The sequence below is a fragment of the Cariama cristata genome, unplaced genomic scaffold, assembly GCF_000690535.1.
Source record: "Cariama cristata isolate BGI_N322 unplaced genomic scaffold, ASM69053v1 scaffold6861, whole genome shotgun sequence".
NCBI classification, from domain to species: Eukaryota; Metazoa; Chordata; class Aves; order Cariamiformes; family Cariamidae; genus Cariama; species Cariama cristata.
This window is the reverse complement of record NW_009601018.1, coordinates 25,050-43,470: the sequence shown is the minus strand read 5'-3', so window position 1 is coordinate 43,470 and position 18,421 is coordinate 25,050. Positions and strand designations below refer to the sequence as shown.

Sequence of the window (18,421 nt, the reverse complement as noted above, 5' to 3'; positions counted from 1 at the left end):
AAAGAGAGGATTGCTAAATTCTTTGGCAAAGATGTCAGTACAACACTGAATGCAGATGAAGCCATAGCCAGAGGCTGTGCTCTGCAGGTATAGTACTGGCAACACTCGATAAACTTCAGAGTTGCATTTCTTGAGAGCACTTCTGTGAACAAGTAGCCAAGCAGTTATGAGAAATGGCAGAAGTGGTCCATTTTAAACATACATATTCACTGGGTCTTTTCATGGGACTATGCTGTTTAAAAAGTCCAGAATACTCCTCTGGTGCAGTACTTTACTGAAAGTGCTGATGCTGGGTGTATTCTGTAAGCAGTCCACTCTTCTCTTCAAGAGAACAGTATCTAGGGATCTTTAATGAGAAAAATTTAAGTTGTTGTCAAGTTGAGGGCAGAGAGATTTTTTTTTTTTTAATCACCAAAGTTTGAGAAGTATCTGTGGAGAGCCCAAAACACTGCAAGCTTGTGTTTTCTGTTGTTCAACTTTCCATCAAAGTGAAACAGACTTTTATTCTATCTCCCCCTCTCATTTTTACAGTTTCCAACTAGTGAACTGTATTTTACAAGCAAACCACTCATTCTGCTGCCTTTCTTTTCTCCTTATTCTCTTATTTCATCCTCTCTTCTTTGACTTGTTTCTTTACCCCATCTCACTAATTGCTTTCCATCATTAACAATCACTTGTCTCCAGGGAAAGAAGCAGGACCTGGAAGATAAACACCACTTCTTTTAGGACTAAGTAATGCAGCACTTGCATTCTTTACAGTCCTGGTATTTGTTTAGACTGTTAACTTTTTTCACAAGCTGCAGGAATAATAAGGCCAAAAGTCCTGCTCACCCAAAGAGTATAAACACTTCTGTATGAGATTTCTGTTTTCTTATCATACTCCGTTGAAATCACGCCATTTGCATAGCACTGTTTTAGTAAAGTCCTCTTTTAGTAAAGTTCTTGTATTTAAAAACGTTTAGCTGTTTTGGGGGCAGGTGTAGTAAAGCAGTTAACCAACTTTAATGCGTGTCTGTGTTTTTTTTGTTTAGTGCGCAATTCTTTCTCCAGCTTTTAAAGTGAGAGAATTCTCTGTGACAGATGCTACACCGTTCCCCATATCTCTGTTGTGGAACACAGAAGCAGAGGACACTGAAGGGTAGGTAGCTCAGACAGCAGTTCTGTGAGGCTTTTGGCCTTTGTCACTGAAGGGTAATATTCTTGGTTGCATTTAAATTAGGATCTTGGCATTCTGATGCAGAAAACCTGTAGGCCACGTACCGAAGATGGTTGACAGTGAAGACTGTGTAAAGGCATGCCCTGAAATTTAACTATAGCGCCTCATATGATGAAAAATAAAGATTAAAAAAAACGGTGATTGAATGAGCTACCAACTGATACCTTGTCTCGTATTGCCCTTATCCAGTTGTCGGGTTGTGGGATACAAAATGAACTAGAACAACTGCTAGATCCTGATTCCACTTTCTGTTCTGGCTTTTTTTTACTCGAGGTGTTCCGAACAGCGATCTAGATTCTTGTTTTAGTAGGAATGTTATGCACTGTGTAGATATTGTGAGCTTCTGTGGATGCCGTTTGACTGAAAACAGAAACAAGGACTTAACTCTTAGGGTTTCATAAAAGAAATTTTTTGCCATTGCAATGTATTAAGACTGACCTCTCTGCGGTTAACTATGCTATGGCTGTGGGAAATGTGGTTGCTGTCTAGGATGTAAAAAGGTCTGAGTTTAACTTTTGGGAAGTTAGAGTTCTAGAGGGACCTGTTCATACCTTTCTCATGTTCTTTATAATTCAGCCTCTTTTTCGTCTGTCTTCTGTAGAGATGGAGAACCTAATTGTTCTGTCACATGCTTCTGAGAGCAACCTGCGGGTTCACATTCTAGATGAAGCGCTTACTTTCTCACATTTAGGTTATTAAATGAGATCCTTCCATAGTTGGGAGAGAAAACTTAATTGGAAATTAGAATCAGACTGGCATAATAGCGGACAGACCCTAGAGGAAGAACATGAAATAAAGCTGATTGTCTTTCTGTCATATCAAGGAATGAATAATAAACTGGTGTCAGGGTTCTCAACTGAGCCATGGAAGGTAAATGAGTAAGGAATTAACAGGGCTATAATTAGCCCTTTGAGACTAACTGAGGAAGGGTGCAAATTATGATTTAAATTATGCTATTCCAAGCTCAGAATAATGTCTTTGCAGGAAACAAATTGTGGAGGTCTGCTGATAGTCTGTCACTGAATTGCTACTTAAATCTAAACTTACTTGCTTCTGAGACTCAAAATTAGTGGAATAGGACAATTTCCCATTACAGTACACAACAGCTGCTTTTTTTTTCCTTATAGTACAGTAGTGAAGTATCTTTCTTGGAATTGTTCAGAAAGGTAAATGTGTCAAAACATGGTGATGTTTCTCTGAAGAGTTCTGACCCTTGATCAAAGCCTTTCAGCTCAAATAACTCTGTTAAAAGTGGTATTTTTCTCTTAATTATAGAGTTCATGAGGTCTTCAGCAGAAATCATGCAGCGCCTTTCTCCAAGGTTCTTACATTCTATAGGAAAGGTCCATTTGAGTTAGAAGCTTTTTATTCTGATCCTAATGGAGTCCCATATCCTGAGTCAAAAATTGGTAAGTAATTGTCCTGGAAATGGTGTTGTCACACATTGGTCTGAAATCAGTTCTGTAACTGTGTTGTGTTACAGTATGGTTATATGATGTATTTAGGTTTTTGTGTCTGAAGGGCTCAATTTTCAATTCTCCCATTCCATAGGTAACTGAATTTTGATTTTTTGTTTTTCTGGCTTCTAAAATTGCTTCAGTCCAGTGATAAAGAGGGGAAACTATAGCTGAATGCCCAGGACTAGAATGGGTCTATCTCTACAAAAGATAACTTTCTAAATTTTTTAATCTTCTTTTCTCCTTATCACTAAAGCAAGCTAGGAATACTTGAAAAATATCTCCTGCATATAAAAAACTGAAACACATCTTGAGTAACTAGTTGTTTTTCCCTATACTTTCTGGGTTTGACATAATGCTGAATAAATTTTAATCAAGGCAGCCTGAAATAGTGGCAGCTACCAGACTATAGTATTGATTTGAACTGTCTGAGTAACATAAGCAGGTCTTTCATCCTTTTTGACAAATTACAACATTGACAATGTTGACACTTAAAAAGACTTTACAATGTGGTTAGAAAAAGATTGTGATGGTAAAGACAGGCTAATTAAATAATTTCTCTTGAGTTCTAAGTATGCAATTAAATGTTGTACGTTTGCATGTAAAAATAAGATAAAGCTATTACTAGTTGTCAAGTAATTGGCTTTGTTAGAAAGCTCAACTTTTCGGTTTTTTTGAGTGGTAGAAGAAATGACAAATCTTGGAAGTATTTGACAATACAGCTGTCCTGTTGGTTAACAATGTACTTAAAATACAGTATCACCAGAATTGAAGTGTCAAAGATAAGCTTTATAAATATTCTTAAAACGGGTGGGAGAATATATAGAGCAAAAACACTTCCATCTGATTTACCAATGTTTTAGCTAATAGCTATCGCACTACGAAGTCACCAGAAACCGTTATCCTAACAGGAAACATCAGTTATTTTCTCTACTTTGAAGCAAATTACATGATTGTTTCACTGAGAGTCACAATGTTCAAATACCATATGTCTTAGAAACCAGCACAATATTTTGGTAGTTACAGAAACAGCGGTCTCCCTTTCATGCTAACTCTTGCCATAAAGACTGATGGTGGGATTTGTGAGTGTTCAATTTGTATGGCTTTAACAAATGAGGTGTTTAACTGCTGTTCTGCAAACTAGTAAGAACAGAACTGAAAATCAGACTGATTTCGGCTCACTTGCCAATTAACTTTTTGCTCAGAGCAGAATTCTTATAGTCTAACGGGTGAGTCGGTAGTTCTGATAGGACTACGATGAAAAGGCAGGACAGGTCACAAATCCAGTAGTATTGGATTTACAAGAGAAGGGGGGAATTACATTTTTTAACCTGTAAAGTAAGCAGGTAAAAGCTTGTATGCTTGCGGTTTGGATGTATTGATGAAGGAATGGTGTGTGTGAGCATGTGTATATCCAGCCAGTGATGAAATCAGTGAACTTGTAGTTTGCAGCTGTACAAGCGTCGCAATATCCAGGTCACTGTTTGGGTGGTACACATATAACCATGTAGTAGGCAGGAAAAATACGTCTGCTCTTAATGTCATGGAGGTCTGATTCTTCAGTTACTGTCAAACTAGTTGCCTGTCTGTTTTTTAATTTCACAATGCTTGTTTCCAGTATTACAGGAGTTATAATTACATTCTGCCCTAGAGTAAAAGGTAATGGCAGACTTACATGGATGTTAGAAGCTGAGAAGAACACTTTTAGAAATACTGTTTGTATGTTGGGCAGTAACTTGTATTAAGAAGACATAACCACATAACATTGGCATTAGATTAAATCTTTGTGTGGTTTTCTTTCATCCCATTATAGCATCACAGATAGCATGTGTAAGGAGGTGTGAGCTTTTACTTTTTGTATTTCCTCTGTATTACTAGTGGCAGGAGAACCTACCCTAGATGATGAAAATGAACGTTCTCCCTTTTGATTTGTAAGGTAAAGTTGGCTGAAAAGCAGCATACTTTTGTGGGGCAGGAGTGGTAGTGGCGTAGTATTCATTTTATTTTGGGGACCATGAGATTAGCACAGAGGTTTCATTAAACATTTAGAAAATGTATCCTCTGTGAAAAAACAAGGTGTTTTCCTGGCTGTGTAATATTACCTATTTAATTCTACTGTGTGAGTATTGATTCTTTTGTTTTTAGGTAGGTATGTTATCCAGAATGTGGCAGCCCAGAAAGATGGAGAGAAGTCAAAAGTGAAAGTGAAAGTCCGTGTCAATACTCATGGCATCTTCAGTGTGTCCACTGCATCCATGGTAGAACCAGTTAAAAGTGAGGAGAGTGAAGATGTCGGTGTTGAGACTGAAGTGGAATCTCAGGACCAGAGGCCTATTGAAACCTCAAGTGATGTAAGTTCACCTTTCTTGTGTGTGAATGTCCTCACCAGTGACAGCGTGTTCTGCTCTTACATGCTCTGGAAGAAAAATACTTTCTTCTAAGGAAGCAAAATGAGGTTAATTTTGAGATGTGCATAACTGTCAGGAAATACGTCTTGATAAGAACAGGAGAAAAATTGTGCTATCTTGAAAGTGTGTGGACTTCAAAATCAATTATCGGGCAAAGTGCCAAATAGCAGCAGGTGGGTTGCTTGAGGGTGGGGTTGTTCACAGCTGCCATAGTTATCAGACTGTTCAAAATAGGAAAACTTGGTTTGGATTATTACTCATCCGTGCTCTCTCTCTGTTAAAAGGATTTGTGTGTAATCCTTTGTGTTAGTAAAGTTTTTCTGAAACTTTGTGAAAGGGAAAGCTGGATTGTTTGTTTTCTACAGCATTGAAGGGGAGGGGAACGCTGGGGAATAATGCAGCATTGTTATGGTGTACGTGATGTTTTAATGGTTTTCTGAGGGGGGGAGGAAGCTTCAAGGCTATGACTCAGTAAATTAAAAGCCACTTTTTGTAAGAGAAAGTGGTAGCATGCACACACATGCACACAAGTATTATGCTGCCAGCCTGGCACCGGTAGCGTTTTTACTAAGTCCTTCTGAACTTGCACCTAGTCTGTACCTCCGTTAGTTAAAGCGTGTGTGTTTCTGCATGTGCACAGAATGCTTTGTAGGGCACTCTGTACAGTATGTGCGTCAGAAGTGAAGTGCCCTAAAACTTTTATTAAATGCAAGTGCACATGCCTTCTACATCCTTTGTGCCTGGGCTTTCATTTCAGAAAAATATCCAGCAAGAGAACAGTGAGGCTGGAACACAGTCCCAGGTACAAACTGATGGTCAGCAAACGTCACAGTCTCCCCCTTCATCAGAACCTCCCTCTGAAGAAAACAAAATCCCAGATGTCAAGAAAGTGAGTGACCCTTTAACTCTGTTGAAAATGTTATGCTCTCTAATGGTGGCTTTAAAAATGGTAACATATTGCAGGAAAAAGTAAGGAACTTGGTGCTCAGAACCTTTTTCATTTCCATTGTGAAAAATAATGTATATATCTTGTGACGGTTTTCATACAGAGCTTGCAAAAGAATTCCTGCAAGAAGTCTCTGTCTACCACTTCTCTGTCTTTGTTGTACAGCTCAATTTTTTGGCTTGCAGACATTTTGGCTCGTTCAACAGCTGTTAGAGGCCAAGCTTATTAGGCCTCCTGAGAGAAGTTGGGATTGGGAATTCATAAACCTAAGAGGAAATAATCTATGTGAAAAACATAGGCCTGCATGATATTGCTAGTAGTTTGCTCTTTCATCTGTATAAGATGAAAAATGTTTTGGGTTAAAATCTTACAGCTGTCAGCATCACTAATGAAGTGCTAAGCTACAGATGGGCACTTCTGGAAAACCTGCAAATACACTGTGTATCTGAGAAACGTCCTTCCTGTAGCTCAGTACTTACTGTCCATGAAATGGGCTGTAAGGAGACGAGGACAGGAGGTGGAATCCTGGAGAGGAAAGTGACTCAAGTCTACTTTGAAGATTCTGAAAGAACACAGAAAATCTCTGCATGTTCTTCCTGTGAATGTTTCTCTCGTCATAGTGCTACTTCATCAGAAGGAATTCAGGAAAATTATCTTATTTTTCTTCTTTCCAACTCAGACAAATGAAAAGAAAGGTGATCAGCCCCCAGAAGCTAAAAAACCCAAGATAAAAGTGAAGAATGTGGAACTACCTATTGAAGCTAACTTGGTTTGGCAGTTAGGAAAAGATCTCCTCAATATGTATATTGAAACAGAGGTGAGTTAGTGTGGTTTAGACCGCTTTCTCGGTTGCACTCATTGACCGTCCATCTGCTTTTTAAGGCAACCTCTGATCTTTTACTCTAACCCTGGAGTGTGAACTCATAATTTACAGTGAGCTAACGTACAGCCCAACTTTAACACGTAACTGACTAATGTTAATCAGAAAGATTAAGGTGGTGTTTATAGCAATAGTGTCAGAGTACTGATCCATGGAATGACATTACAGATTGGTTCAAGCTGTTGTAATCTAGAGAAGTGCAACCCATTTCTTCAGGTGAGTCCACTGTGTAGCAATGAGAATCCTGGCAGTTACATGAGCCAAGGCCTCTGGCAGATTGTGTTTTACAGGGCCTGTGCTTTGTAGAATGCTGTGTGAACATAGGTATTTTTTAAATTAAAATATTTTCTGTGGTTATACAGGGAAAGATGATTATGCAAGATAAACTGGAGAAAGAAAGAAATGATGCAAAGAATGCAGTGGAGGAATATGTGTATGAGTTCAGGGACAAGTTGTCTGGACCATATGAAAAGTTTGTTTGTGAAAAGGTAGGTTATGGTTTCAGGAGCTTCTCTGAAAATACTGATACCAAATATCTATTTCGTATTCCTTGGTCAAGCTTTCTCATAGCCACCCTGGAAATAGCTGAAAACTGTAACTCATTTGAATAATGGCTTGGACTGGTCCAGAATTAAGTTCAGGCTTAGCAAATAATACATATCCCTAAAAATAAATTTTGTCACAAATGGAGTAAAGTTTTGTTTCCAAATAAAGCGTGTGACTAGAAGGGGAAGCTGTGTTGCTGTATCCATAACCAAAAACATAACTTAAAGCTGTACCCCAAGCATTAGGCTAATCAAAGACAAAAGGCTATAAATGCTTCCTCTGATGTAGATGTGCATGTTTCTCAGTTCAGAAGCTGTTGTGGCTTAAGTGACATAATTAGGCAAAAGCTGCAGTAGAAATGTAATTTTTATGTAGGAGGCGAAGAATTAATGTGTATATTTACCAGTGTCCTGTTACTGCAAGACAAATAGTGTTGATTGGTGCTTATTTTGACGTTTGACTTGTTGAATTGTATCGACATATAGGATCTGCAGGGATTCTCTGCACTCCTAGCAGAGACGGAAGGCTGGCTGTATGAAGAGGGTGAGGATGAAGCTAAGCAGGTGTATGTAGACAAATTAGAGGATTTAAAGGTAGGTCTGTTAGTATGCCCAAAATGCAAAATTTCCAAAATATGCAAAACGATGTTAACGAATCACATAACTCATAGGAGTTACTTTTTCTAGAAATTAGGTACTCCAATTGAAATGCGCTATCAAGAAGCAGAAGAACGACCAAAACTGTTAGAAGAATTGGGACACAGGCTCCAGTATTATGCCACAATAGCTGGGGAATTCAGGAATAAAGTAAGTGGCCTCAAAGTACCTTTCTTTTTACCACACAGTGTTTCACTGAGGCTCACCAGCTGGCAGAGGCTTCAAATTCACTCTCAGATGAGCTGCAATCTACTGTTATATAGGTCACAAATTTAGCACCGCAAATGTTTCCCAGTACTCAAAAAATCTCGCGCAGTGTGTCATATCTTCAGTTGCTTGATACTTCTGGATGTTTTCAGGCCAAAAAGGACATTCTTATAAAGAGTGAGGGTTAGACTGTGGCCTGATTTTTGACCTTTTAAAAGCTAATCTGACTTCTTTTAGAAGTGTGCTGCTCTTACGGTTCTTTTGGGAACAAGAATTGTGCTATGGTGAGAAGCATTAGTGTATAAGCTACTCAGGATAAATTAAAACATCCAGCTTTATTATATATGGGTGTTTGGGTTGGTGGTTTTTTTTTGCTATTGGTATTTGAAGATTACTTTCTTTTTTTTTTGAAAATTCACTCCTTGGGTTTCAACTTAATGAGTTTTAATAGGGCAGCTCACAACACTCAAGCTAATTCAGTTTGAGATTGAGACTTGCATCAGAAACAACTATGTCATCACAGTTACAGATTACAAGATTGTCATTATTAAGTGAAGTCATTCAGTAGTATTATGGAGTCTTGAAATAACTAGCATCACTGGAAATAGTGCATTTAAGACTTGAATCTGTATTTAGAATTCTTAACTAAAATGATAGATTGTGTTTCTGGGTAGGTCCTTCTCCTGATATCAGTTAATTGTGTCACTGTGGTATTGTAGGGAATGCTCCTGAAGTTGAACACTTCTGATCCATTTGCTTTCTGTGTACAGCAGAATCATGCTGTCTAAACTACCTTGGGCCCATGTGAGGCTTCAGGAGGGAGGGAATGTTGTTTTTTATCAGCCATGTTAAGAATGTTACATTTAATTGTGTGACCTGTTTGTGAAGCCTCTGTTCCCTCTGTGAACTAGATTTCTTGTTTGATTACTGGGCAAAGAAAGCTTTATCTTGACATCTGTATTTCTTCTTGTCTCTTGCTGTGACAGATCTGGCTTGTTTCTATTTATTTTGAAAATCAGTAAAGATTATAAGTTGTAAATAATTGGGATAGTCTTGTTGGCGTAACTTGATGCCAAGTAAACTTGGCACTATTAGCTAATAGAAAATGTTTGTATTTGGGCAGGATGAGAAATACATCCATATTGATGAAATGGAAATGATGAAAGTAGAGAAGTGTGTCAGTGAAGTGGTAGAGTGGATGAACAATGCTGTGAGTGCACAGGCTAAGAAGAGCTTAGATCAGGATCCGGCTGTGCATTCAAGTGAAATTAAGGCAAAGCTACAGGTAAGTACCATAAACTAATTTTAGAGGCTGATGCTAAAGCTAGGCTGGTATCTGTCTCCCTCTCTCTCCCCCAGTTTCATCTTACTGCTCCAGTGTTCTTAAATGGTAGTTAGAAACTATGGACGGACAAAGATTCAGTAGAAAGCAGAGAAGCTGTACTGTACTGTATACAAATCTGTGGAGCTTACTGCCATGTTATGTCTTTCAGTCACCTTAAAAACTCAGGTTGTTTTTCAATGGGAAAAAAATAGTCTTGAAAAAAGTGAAATCCAAAATATTAAGTAGAAGAACTTTGTCCACACAACTTCAGAAAGCAGACCAGTTAATTTATTTCAGAGTACAATAAGTACCTGTCAGTTTGGACTCAGGAAAACAAATCCAGAAGCAAGTTTCAGGTGGTCTTTTTGGCACGGGACTCTTCACACTAGCAAAGCTAGTGGTCCTTAAAATATATTCTGACCACATTTTTTCTCTTTCTTTTAGGAGTTAAACAATGTCTGTGAGCCTGTTGTGACACAACCGAAACCAAAAGTTGACTCTCCTAAGGAAGAAAACCCATTAAGTGAACAGAATGATTATAAAGCTGAAGACATGGGAGAAGATGACAAAAATTCTGAAATGCCTCAACAAAATGGCGAGTGTCATCCAAGTGATCAAAACACCATTAGCATGGACTTGGACTAAACCACTGCACTTGCAGCAAGTTATTTCATCCCATGACAGAAGATATTTTTGCTGTCGTATGTGATGGGGGTGGGGTGGGAATGCATTGTTTTGGGAACTATTTATATTTTTTCTTAAGACTTGTCTGGGATGTGTTGTGTTATGGGAGGAAGAATAGTAATAGTGTTGGTCATGACTATCCTAAAAGGAAAATTGCCTTGGTAACTTTCAGATTCCTGTGGAATTGTGAGTTCATACTAAGCTTCTGTGCAGTATTTAACCATTTGCATCACTGAAGATGAAAAGAAGCCCTTGCTCTGAAATATACTGCTCCTTCAAAAGATTGTAACCAAAACCTTCGTAGGCATTTGTAGATGCCAAGGTAGTTTTCTTTCATCTGGACATCTAATTGGGTATGTCAATAAAAAGCCAGTGTCTGTCCCATTCATAAGGACTTCACAGAAGAAATCGTTCTGTTCTAAGGTTTTTGATTATTGCAGTCCAAAGCACTTATCAGACAATAAGATGGTGAAATGTGTTAGTAGCATGCAGAAACGCTTACGTTTCATCTCTTGCTAAACAATACATTTTTCATGTGGGGTACATAAAATGAAGGAAATGCTAATTCTGTTGGTGTTATTGTGAAGCTTTTTAATGAGCTTTAAAATAAAGTTAATTTTACTGGTATCTGCTGACTTGTTGGGTTTAGCTGTTTTCTGTACTTCTGGTGTAAGTGTTGCCTTTCTTATAGTTTGTGACAGGCCGTCACTTTGTGTTCCTGTGCGTGAGAGTCATAATAAGGCTTAAAACTCTCACACTTGGCACAGGACAGTTGTGCAGTGACTTGAAAGTAACTCAGCTGCTTAACGAGTTATTCTTCTTGCTTTTCTTTGCCCTAAGGGTTGTACGCACCTGAAAGAACCTGGAAACTTCACAGATGTTAAGGCATAGGACAAAATTTGTAACACGCAGAACCCTATAGCTTAGAGATAATAATCTGCAGTTCAGAAGATGTTAAAACCTGATGGAATACTTTGTCCAGGCTCTGCTGCTTTCTGTTGCGGACTAAACTGAAATGGTAAAATGAGATTTCAGTCCATTCTGCTAAGCGAGTGGCTCTGGTTAGACCTTGGGAAAGGTTTTTAAATATTAAGAATTTCTCTCAAGTAAATCTCTGTAGTCTATTGAAAAAGCTTATTTTTTTAGGTGCTTGGAGGAGGGAGGATACTGAAAGAGATTGTTTGTATCCTCTGCTTTAGACATCAAACTGCACTAGGGAATCGGGCACCTGAAGTACTGAGGGAAGGATTTTCTTGGAAGCGTATTCCAAAGGGTGTTAACTCTCCTGCTGCATTGGAGCACAGACCTCGTTTATAAGCATATGACACCAGATACTGGAAGATCAGTGTGTCACTAAATGCAAAGTTATTGTGGTTTTGGTTGGTTTGGTTTGTTGGTTGGGTTTTTTAAAGAGTTAGTGTGGCTCCAGCAGTATCTTGTCTGCAACAACAAAACCAAAAGGAGAAAAGAGAAATTGGTCCTACTGGGAGTACTGAAGAGGGGGAGTAGAGGTGAGAGGGCTGGTGCTTTCTAGGACCAACTAATCCTACTCATGGCAAGTGTTTTTCTTCTAGTTGGTGCTTTTAGCAACGCCCTAAGTCTTTCCCCAGCCAGGGGCAGGAGCGATACTACAGCGTGTGCAGCTTCGCACAGCAGTGCCCAATTTTCTGCGTTGACTATAAGCAGCTGGATTATCAAAATACAGATCTCTGTTACCGGCTGCTTTGAGCTGCCTGTTCTTTACCTCTGCTGATCAATGAGACAGTTGTGTACCTAAGGCAACACTAACAATGCTTTGATTGTTCCCCATACTTTTCCTAGAGCTAAAGAATAGGAAGTCAGACTAGACTTCAAGACCATGTTTGGACTGTGGAAGACTACTTCAGTGTTGGTACTGGTAGAGTGGTAGCATCAAGGGTTAAGTTTTTGTAACAGACTACTGCTTGCTTAGATTATTGCTGAAATGGAAATCATGATTGCAGCACCATAAAAGATATGTAAGTTCATAAAAGATAGGAACTTACATTGTAAAATCAGTAGGATGCCATAGCAGGAAGCCTAGCCTGATCAGAGGAAAACTTGTAGACATTTAAATTAGAATTCTGTCAGAACATCGAGTCCTGGATCTACAAAAAGAAGCTTTGCTGGCCCTGGAGTGATGGATTGTTATGTGCTCAGTTACCTCTATAGAAGGTACTGCTCCAAATTTCCTCTAGTGAACCTTCATAAAAGAAGTCTGTACTGAGAACAGACAAATCTAGGTGGGTTCTTTTTGTTTGGTGGGTGTTTTTTTTTTTTTTTTCAGATTTCTGGAACACTATTTTATAGCATCTAAAGGTGTGGTAAGTGATTGATCCCATATGATTAAGTGGCTTATTTAAATTCTTGCAGTGCTTGTGCTTTAACCTGAAAGGAGGGGGAATGAAAGCAGAAATGAGTAATTCAACTTTTCTTCTTCTCCCTTCCCCCCAAGTTAACGAATTTCTTGCTTTCTAATTTACCTTTTACCAGACATGTGAAAAAACACGTATGTGTGTGGTGTGCTTCCAGTTTGATCTCAGCATCAGTCATAGAGAGGTGAGGATGTTCAGGACAGCAGTTTCCTTCATGCTGCAGCTCACCAGAAGAACACTCGGCAGTGCAAGGCATAGATTGCTGGCCAATTTAATCTTACTGGCACGGGGCTATAGTGGCCTCAGTGTGTTACTGATTAAATATTGCACAACGGTTTGAATCTTCTTTTTTTTTCTCCTTCTTCCAAAAGAAGAGAACTTGATTACTCTAAACCAAGCTTTTGAAATTCTTTTGATGGAGTATTTTTTGGGGTAGTGTGTATTAAGTCATTACATTTACTTACAGTGTACTTCTCTAACTTCACAATTTTACCCAAGTCTTTACAACTGTTCTGCTGTAGCGGCATTACTAATAGGGAGAATTTACATCAGTATTCAATGTACTTTTATTTTTGAGGTATGGTTTTCTCAAGCTGTGTTCTGAGGTTCTTTGGACTCCACTTCTTTCAAAGATCATAGAAAAGTGTCTAATAAATATAAACATTTATTTCTTATCCAGAAATCTGTGTGAAGTATACAAGGAGGTGAAATCCCCACTTAAAAAATGTTTGAGGATGTGAGTGGAAAACACTCAAAAAGCAGTTACTCAGACTGCCTTATTGGGTCATTATTAACCTCCGTTATGCGTATAAATATTATCTTCCTGGCACAACAGACTTGTGAATTAACTCTGTCTTTAAAGTTTATGAGCTCACAACGCACAACAAATTGCCGGAAATTCAATCTTTCTGTAATTCTGAATCTTAGATGATTCTAACTTAGGTAAAATACATGAGACTTACCAGAACTGTTGTATTTTACTTTGCCATTGTGGGTTTTTTTAAAAGGTTTAGCAGAACTAAAAATTGTGAAACGATTCACAATCTGAGAAATTTTTTTTTAATCAAATTTTTAAGTATTTTAAGCCACTAAGAGCTTAGAACCACAAAAAGATAAGGACAAAACAAATAATGAAAAAGATAAAAATCTTGATTTTATCTGCCGTATAACCCCTCATAAAGGTTTGACCAAGAATGTTTTGATGGACTAACAGTGCATAGTCTGACTACTGCTAAAGTTGAATTGATGCATTTTAACACTTGGTCAGGTATGTTGCCCCTCAGTGAAACTTTCTGTTTATTATTTACTGCTTCTCCCGTTTTTATGACAGGTTTTGTTTCATGGATGTACATGATGAAAATGATGGAACCAAAATAAGATAATGTCTCTGGAACAGCAAATACATTTGTTGCATATATAATGAAGTTTTCATTTATCAGATGGTAGTCTAATATATCTCATGTTGAATTTCATCCTTTTGCTACTTAGCCTGTTGTAGGAAATGCAAAGACGTGCCGTAAGCGCACCATATGGTTTCCATCACTTGGTTCACTGGAGGAGGCCAAGTGCAAGCATGGAGACCTTGCCCGTTGCACGAAGAAAAGCTGCTGCCTCTGCACAAATGTGAGGCACAGGCTTCCCCCGAGCTTTGGGTTGCTGCTCCGAGTTGAGGACTTTCAGGACAGAAGATCTTCCTTCTAGCAGGAGGTGTGAATGGGCAGAATTTGTGGGTCTATCAGCATTTCGTAGAGAACCCGGGGGTGTTTCCAGGAGGCATGAGTGGAAACCTCCTGGGGTAGGGGGGAAGGTAACTGTGTGAGGAGGTGCACAAGGAGGACTCATCTCAAAGCTGAGGGTAATATCGTCTGTAAAGCTGGTGGGAAGTCTTCAGTTCTGGGGAGAGGAGGAGCAGCAAGCAGGATCATAACATACATGTGATGGAAAGCTCAAAGAGAAAAAAATCACAGTGTTTTAAACAAGCTATTAAGGAAGGAAGGGCTTGGGAAGCATTGCTATGACTGATCTTTGGCTCCTGGCTCTTTATTTGTGTGAATTACTGGTCCTCTTAATTCTGTAGATGAGGCTACTGAACTGCCTGCTGAGTTACTGCATTTGAGTGGAGGATTTAACTTCTCTGTTACTGCTGAGCATCTGATTACCAGGGTATCTACTGCTCTGGTACAGATAGTGTTTTTGTCCTACGCATATATTTCTGAATGTTGTATCTCCCTGTGATTAAGTCGCAGCACAGCTCTTTGAAAAATATTCCAAAATTAGATACATGTTTGTGTAATCTTCCAAGTCAGATGTTATTTATTCCGTGGACTTTGATCAGTCTCTCAGACTGATACTGATTTCAGTGAATATTAATTCAGATGATAGTTTTCAGCTGACTTTCAAAAGCATGAAAGAGAATGACATGAGTAAATGGCTCCTACTAAACTGCAAGGATGTGAGTGTCACAGGATGCTCTGCCAAAGTCCTTGCTGAGATTTTGCTCGGTCCTTACCTCCTACTGAATTCAAAGTAGGTTTGTCAGTGTTTAGCCAGTGGCCCGTTAAATTGTTTTACTTGAAATGCTACACAGGGGCAAACTTAGCTGTGCTGAAAACAAGCCACTGCAATACCAGGGACAGATTTATGAGAACGTACAAGAGGAGAAAAGAGATTAATGTCGGGGAGGAGAGGGGATTTTGATTTGTTTGATTTGTTGTGTTTTTTTTTTTCTATAGCCACAAATCATCGCAGGACTTTGCTCATTTAAATCCTTATTTTCTCTTATCATGTTTGCTCAGACACACACACACACAGACATACAACCCCTCAAACAGTTTATCTAGGTAGGAACAATCCATATCACGTACGTTGTGGTGGCTCCCACTCCGGATTCCCAAGGACGTAATCCTTGGTGCTCTTGGCACGCGTGCACCCATCGCCATCGGCTGCTGGAGAGCTGGCTCGTGGGGAGCGACAGCTCAGCTGAGATGGACATCCAGGCCGGTTGTGTGATTAACCGGGCATTTACAGTCCACGATAGTACAGCACGGGCTGTTTTAATGGCCATACGCTGCGTCATAGGGGGGTCTGTAACTAACCCAAAGAGGGGATGCGTGTCTGCAGCAGCCCGTCGGAGAGAACGTGTTTTCCTCCTTCCCTTCGCGCACGGCTTGGCTGAAGGGGCATGAACGGTGCTGAGCTCGGCTCTGCCTGGTGGGCACGTGCCGGCGGGCAAGCTTATGGGTGTGAAGCCAAGCAGGCTCCAGGAGCAGAAGGAACCTGCAGAAAACCAAATAATGGCAAAACCATTTCTCAGTAATAGTGGAACGTGAGTCTGTTGGGAGAGGAACGCACAGGGGAGGAGATTAGAGTTAGGAGCAGCAATCCCAAACCTTCCTCCGCTGATCATCATGCCTACAAGGTGTTTGCTTACTAGTGCTCCATAACATCCTGACTTTGTCGTTTTTATTATTCACCTCAAGTATTCTCTGGGTATTTGTCTTCTAAGCATATGATTCTTTTCGTTTGAAACTTTGACATAAAGAGAGGAAGGGATCAATAAAATATCCCCATTTAATGGAAAAAAAGAAAACACCCTAAGACTCTTAAAGATTAGAGCAAGTCCTGGGATCAGGGGAAATCTGAGCTCTCCCACAGGATGGATCACCACATCATGCCAGGGCCAGAGGTCCTGCAGATTTTTCCCCACAGGAGAGATGTGTTGTGCCATCACCAATTTAAGGGATTTTTTTTTTTTTTAAAGATGCTGAAAAATCCACGATCTGCATCTGCATGCTCATGGATTAAAAGCAGAGGGAGAGGGAAGATTAGTTACGACTGTGAACTGAGAAACAACTCGTTCAAGGTTTTCCAAAAACACATAGGCATAGTCTTTTTTAAAAGACCCAACATTATACAAATCATTTAGAAAACCCACCCCATGCAGTGCAGAGCTGTGACGTGTGCTGGGATGTGCATGACCTCACGGTGTTACCTCCTGCCTTGAGGCCCACTGGAACTGAGAGTCGCTGCTCCGGACCCCAGCCCCGCCACGCGACGCAAACCCGCTTAAATGTGAAAGAATTTAAGAATTACTTAAATTACGTAATTCAGAATTACTTTTGTATAATGAATGATGTTAAATAAATAAAATGCATCATGTTGACATGGCGAGATGTCCCTGTTGCTGTGTTGAAATTACGGTAACAAACTTTTGCCTTTTTCTAAAGCGGTTGTGATGGATGGATAGGCGTTTATGAGAGCTGCCCTTTCACAGCCTCACAAGGCTGCTGTTGGTATCAGGTATAATGACTGACAGCTTTCGATAGAGCTGGTCGAAGAAAGGTGGAAACATTTTACACTGGAAAACTTGAGTCTACTGAAATGCAAAAGTTTATACTTTGGGGCAAAACCTTAGTAAAGTCCAGCAAGTCTCTAAAAGAGGCTGTTTACGCATTTTCAGAGCAAAACCAGTTTTGTCTTCCTTTAGAAATACACTTCAAATTATGTTTATAATCTGTAAGATAAGTATATTATAGAAGTAACCCCATAAAATTCAAAGCCAACCATTTCAATCTATCTTAAATACTTTTCTGATGTTTCTTTTGCAAAGATTTTTGAAAGCTGAGTAATATTAATTGTTTTCCCCAGCAGCACTTGCCTTTTCCACCAGCTCAGTCGGTGGGAAGTGACGTGTGAAGTCTGCAGCAGTTGCAGCTGGAGGTCATGATCCAAACTAGTGTGTCACCTCTGTAACCAACCAAGGTGAGGAGAGTCGGTGGACAGCAGCCATCGTCACATCATCTTTGTGGCCGTGGGGCTGGATGGAATTAGAGGAAAGCCACGACAGAAACGGTGTTCATCCTTCCCTTTCATTCAGCAGGTTCTGCAGCTTGGTCAGACCATGTACCTAAGCCTGACCCTACCTCAAGCTTGGTGGCACCTGATTTCCACCTCCCATCTCAGCTCATATCCATGCAGTTTTAACTGCCTAGCCCTCCCCGAGTTCAGACTATTTCTGTCTCTGACTTCTCCTAGATCTTCTCCTAGATCTTATGAAAAGATCTTCTCTCCAGAGAAGAGCGACAAAGCTGGTGAAGGGCTTGGAGAAAAAGCCTTATGAGGAGTGGCTGAGGGAGCTGGGGTTGTTTAGCCTAGAGAAGAGGAGGCTGAGGGGAGACCTGATCGCTCTCTACAACGACCTGAAAGGAGGGTGTAGCCAGGCGGGGGTCGGTCTCTTCTCCCTGGTAACCAGTGACAGGACAGGGGGAAATGGCCTCAAGTTGCGCCAAGGGAGGTTCAGGTTGGATATTAGGAAGAACTTCTTCACTGTCAGAGTCGTTAGGCATTGGAATGGGCTCCCCAGGAAGGTGGTGGAGTCATCGTCCCTGGAGGTGTTCAAAAAACGTTTAGATGTGGCTCTTCAAGACATGGTTTAGCGGGCATGGTGGCATCGGGTATACGGTTGGACTTGATGATCTTTGAGGTCTCTTCCAACCATAATGATTCTGTGATTTTATGAAAACTAGTGACTGAGGACTATGCAATGCTAAGATTAAATTAACAGCTTAACACGAAAATCTGATTTGCCTGAATTAAATCAAGACTAAATATTTATCTGTTGTGCCATGCTGACTTACCCTTGTGCCCTAACTTACTGCTCTCATTAAATTATTTGAAATATTTGAATATTTGAAATACAGGCTCG

General features: G+C 39.8%; 1 protein-coding gene across 1 annotated transcript in view; it reads left to right on the top strand.

Annotated features, from left to right (window-relative positions):
* HSPH1 (heat shock 105kDa/110kDa protein 1) overlaps positions 1-10,951 on the top strand; it is a gene marked incomplete at its 5' end in the record, with an annotated part of 12,970 nt that extends 2,019 nt beyond the window's left edge. Inside the window, 11 exon segments of the mRNA XM_009710275.1 lie at positions 1-87; positions 1,032-1,138; positions 2,492-2,625; positions 4,819-5,024; positions 5,839-5,970; positions 6,707-6,844; positions 7,270-7,395; positions 7,939-8,046; positions 8,140-8,259; positions 9,440-9,601; positions 10,085-10,951. The exon segment at positions 1-87 is cut by the window's left edge and continues 6 nt beyond it. Coding sequence (XP_009708577.1) covers positions 1-87; positions 1,032-1,138; positions 2,492-2,625; positions 4,819-5,024; positions 5,839-5,970; positions 6,707-6,844; positions 7,270-7,395; positions 7,939-8,046; positions 8,140-8,259; positions 9,440-9,601; positions 10,085-10,285 — 1,521 coding nt within the window.
* Between the last annotated feature and the right edge of the window lie 7,470 nt (positions 10,952-18,421).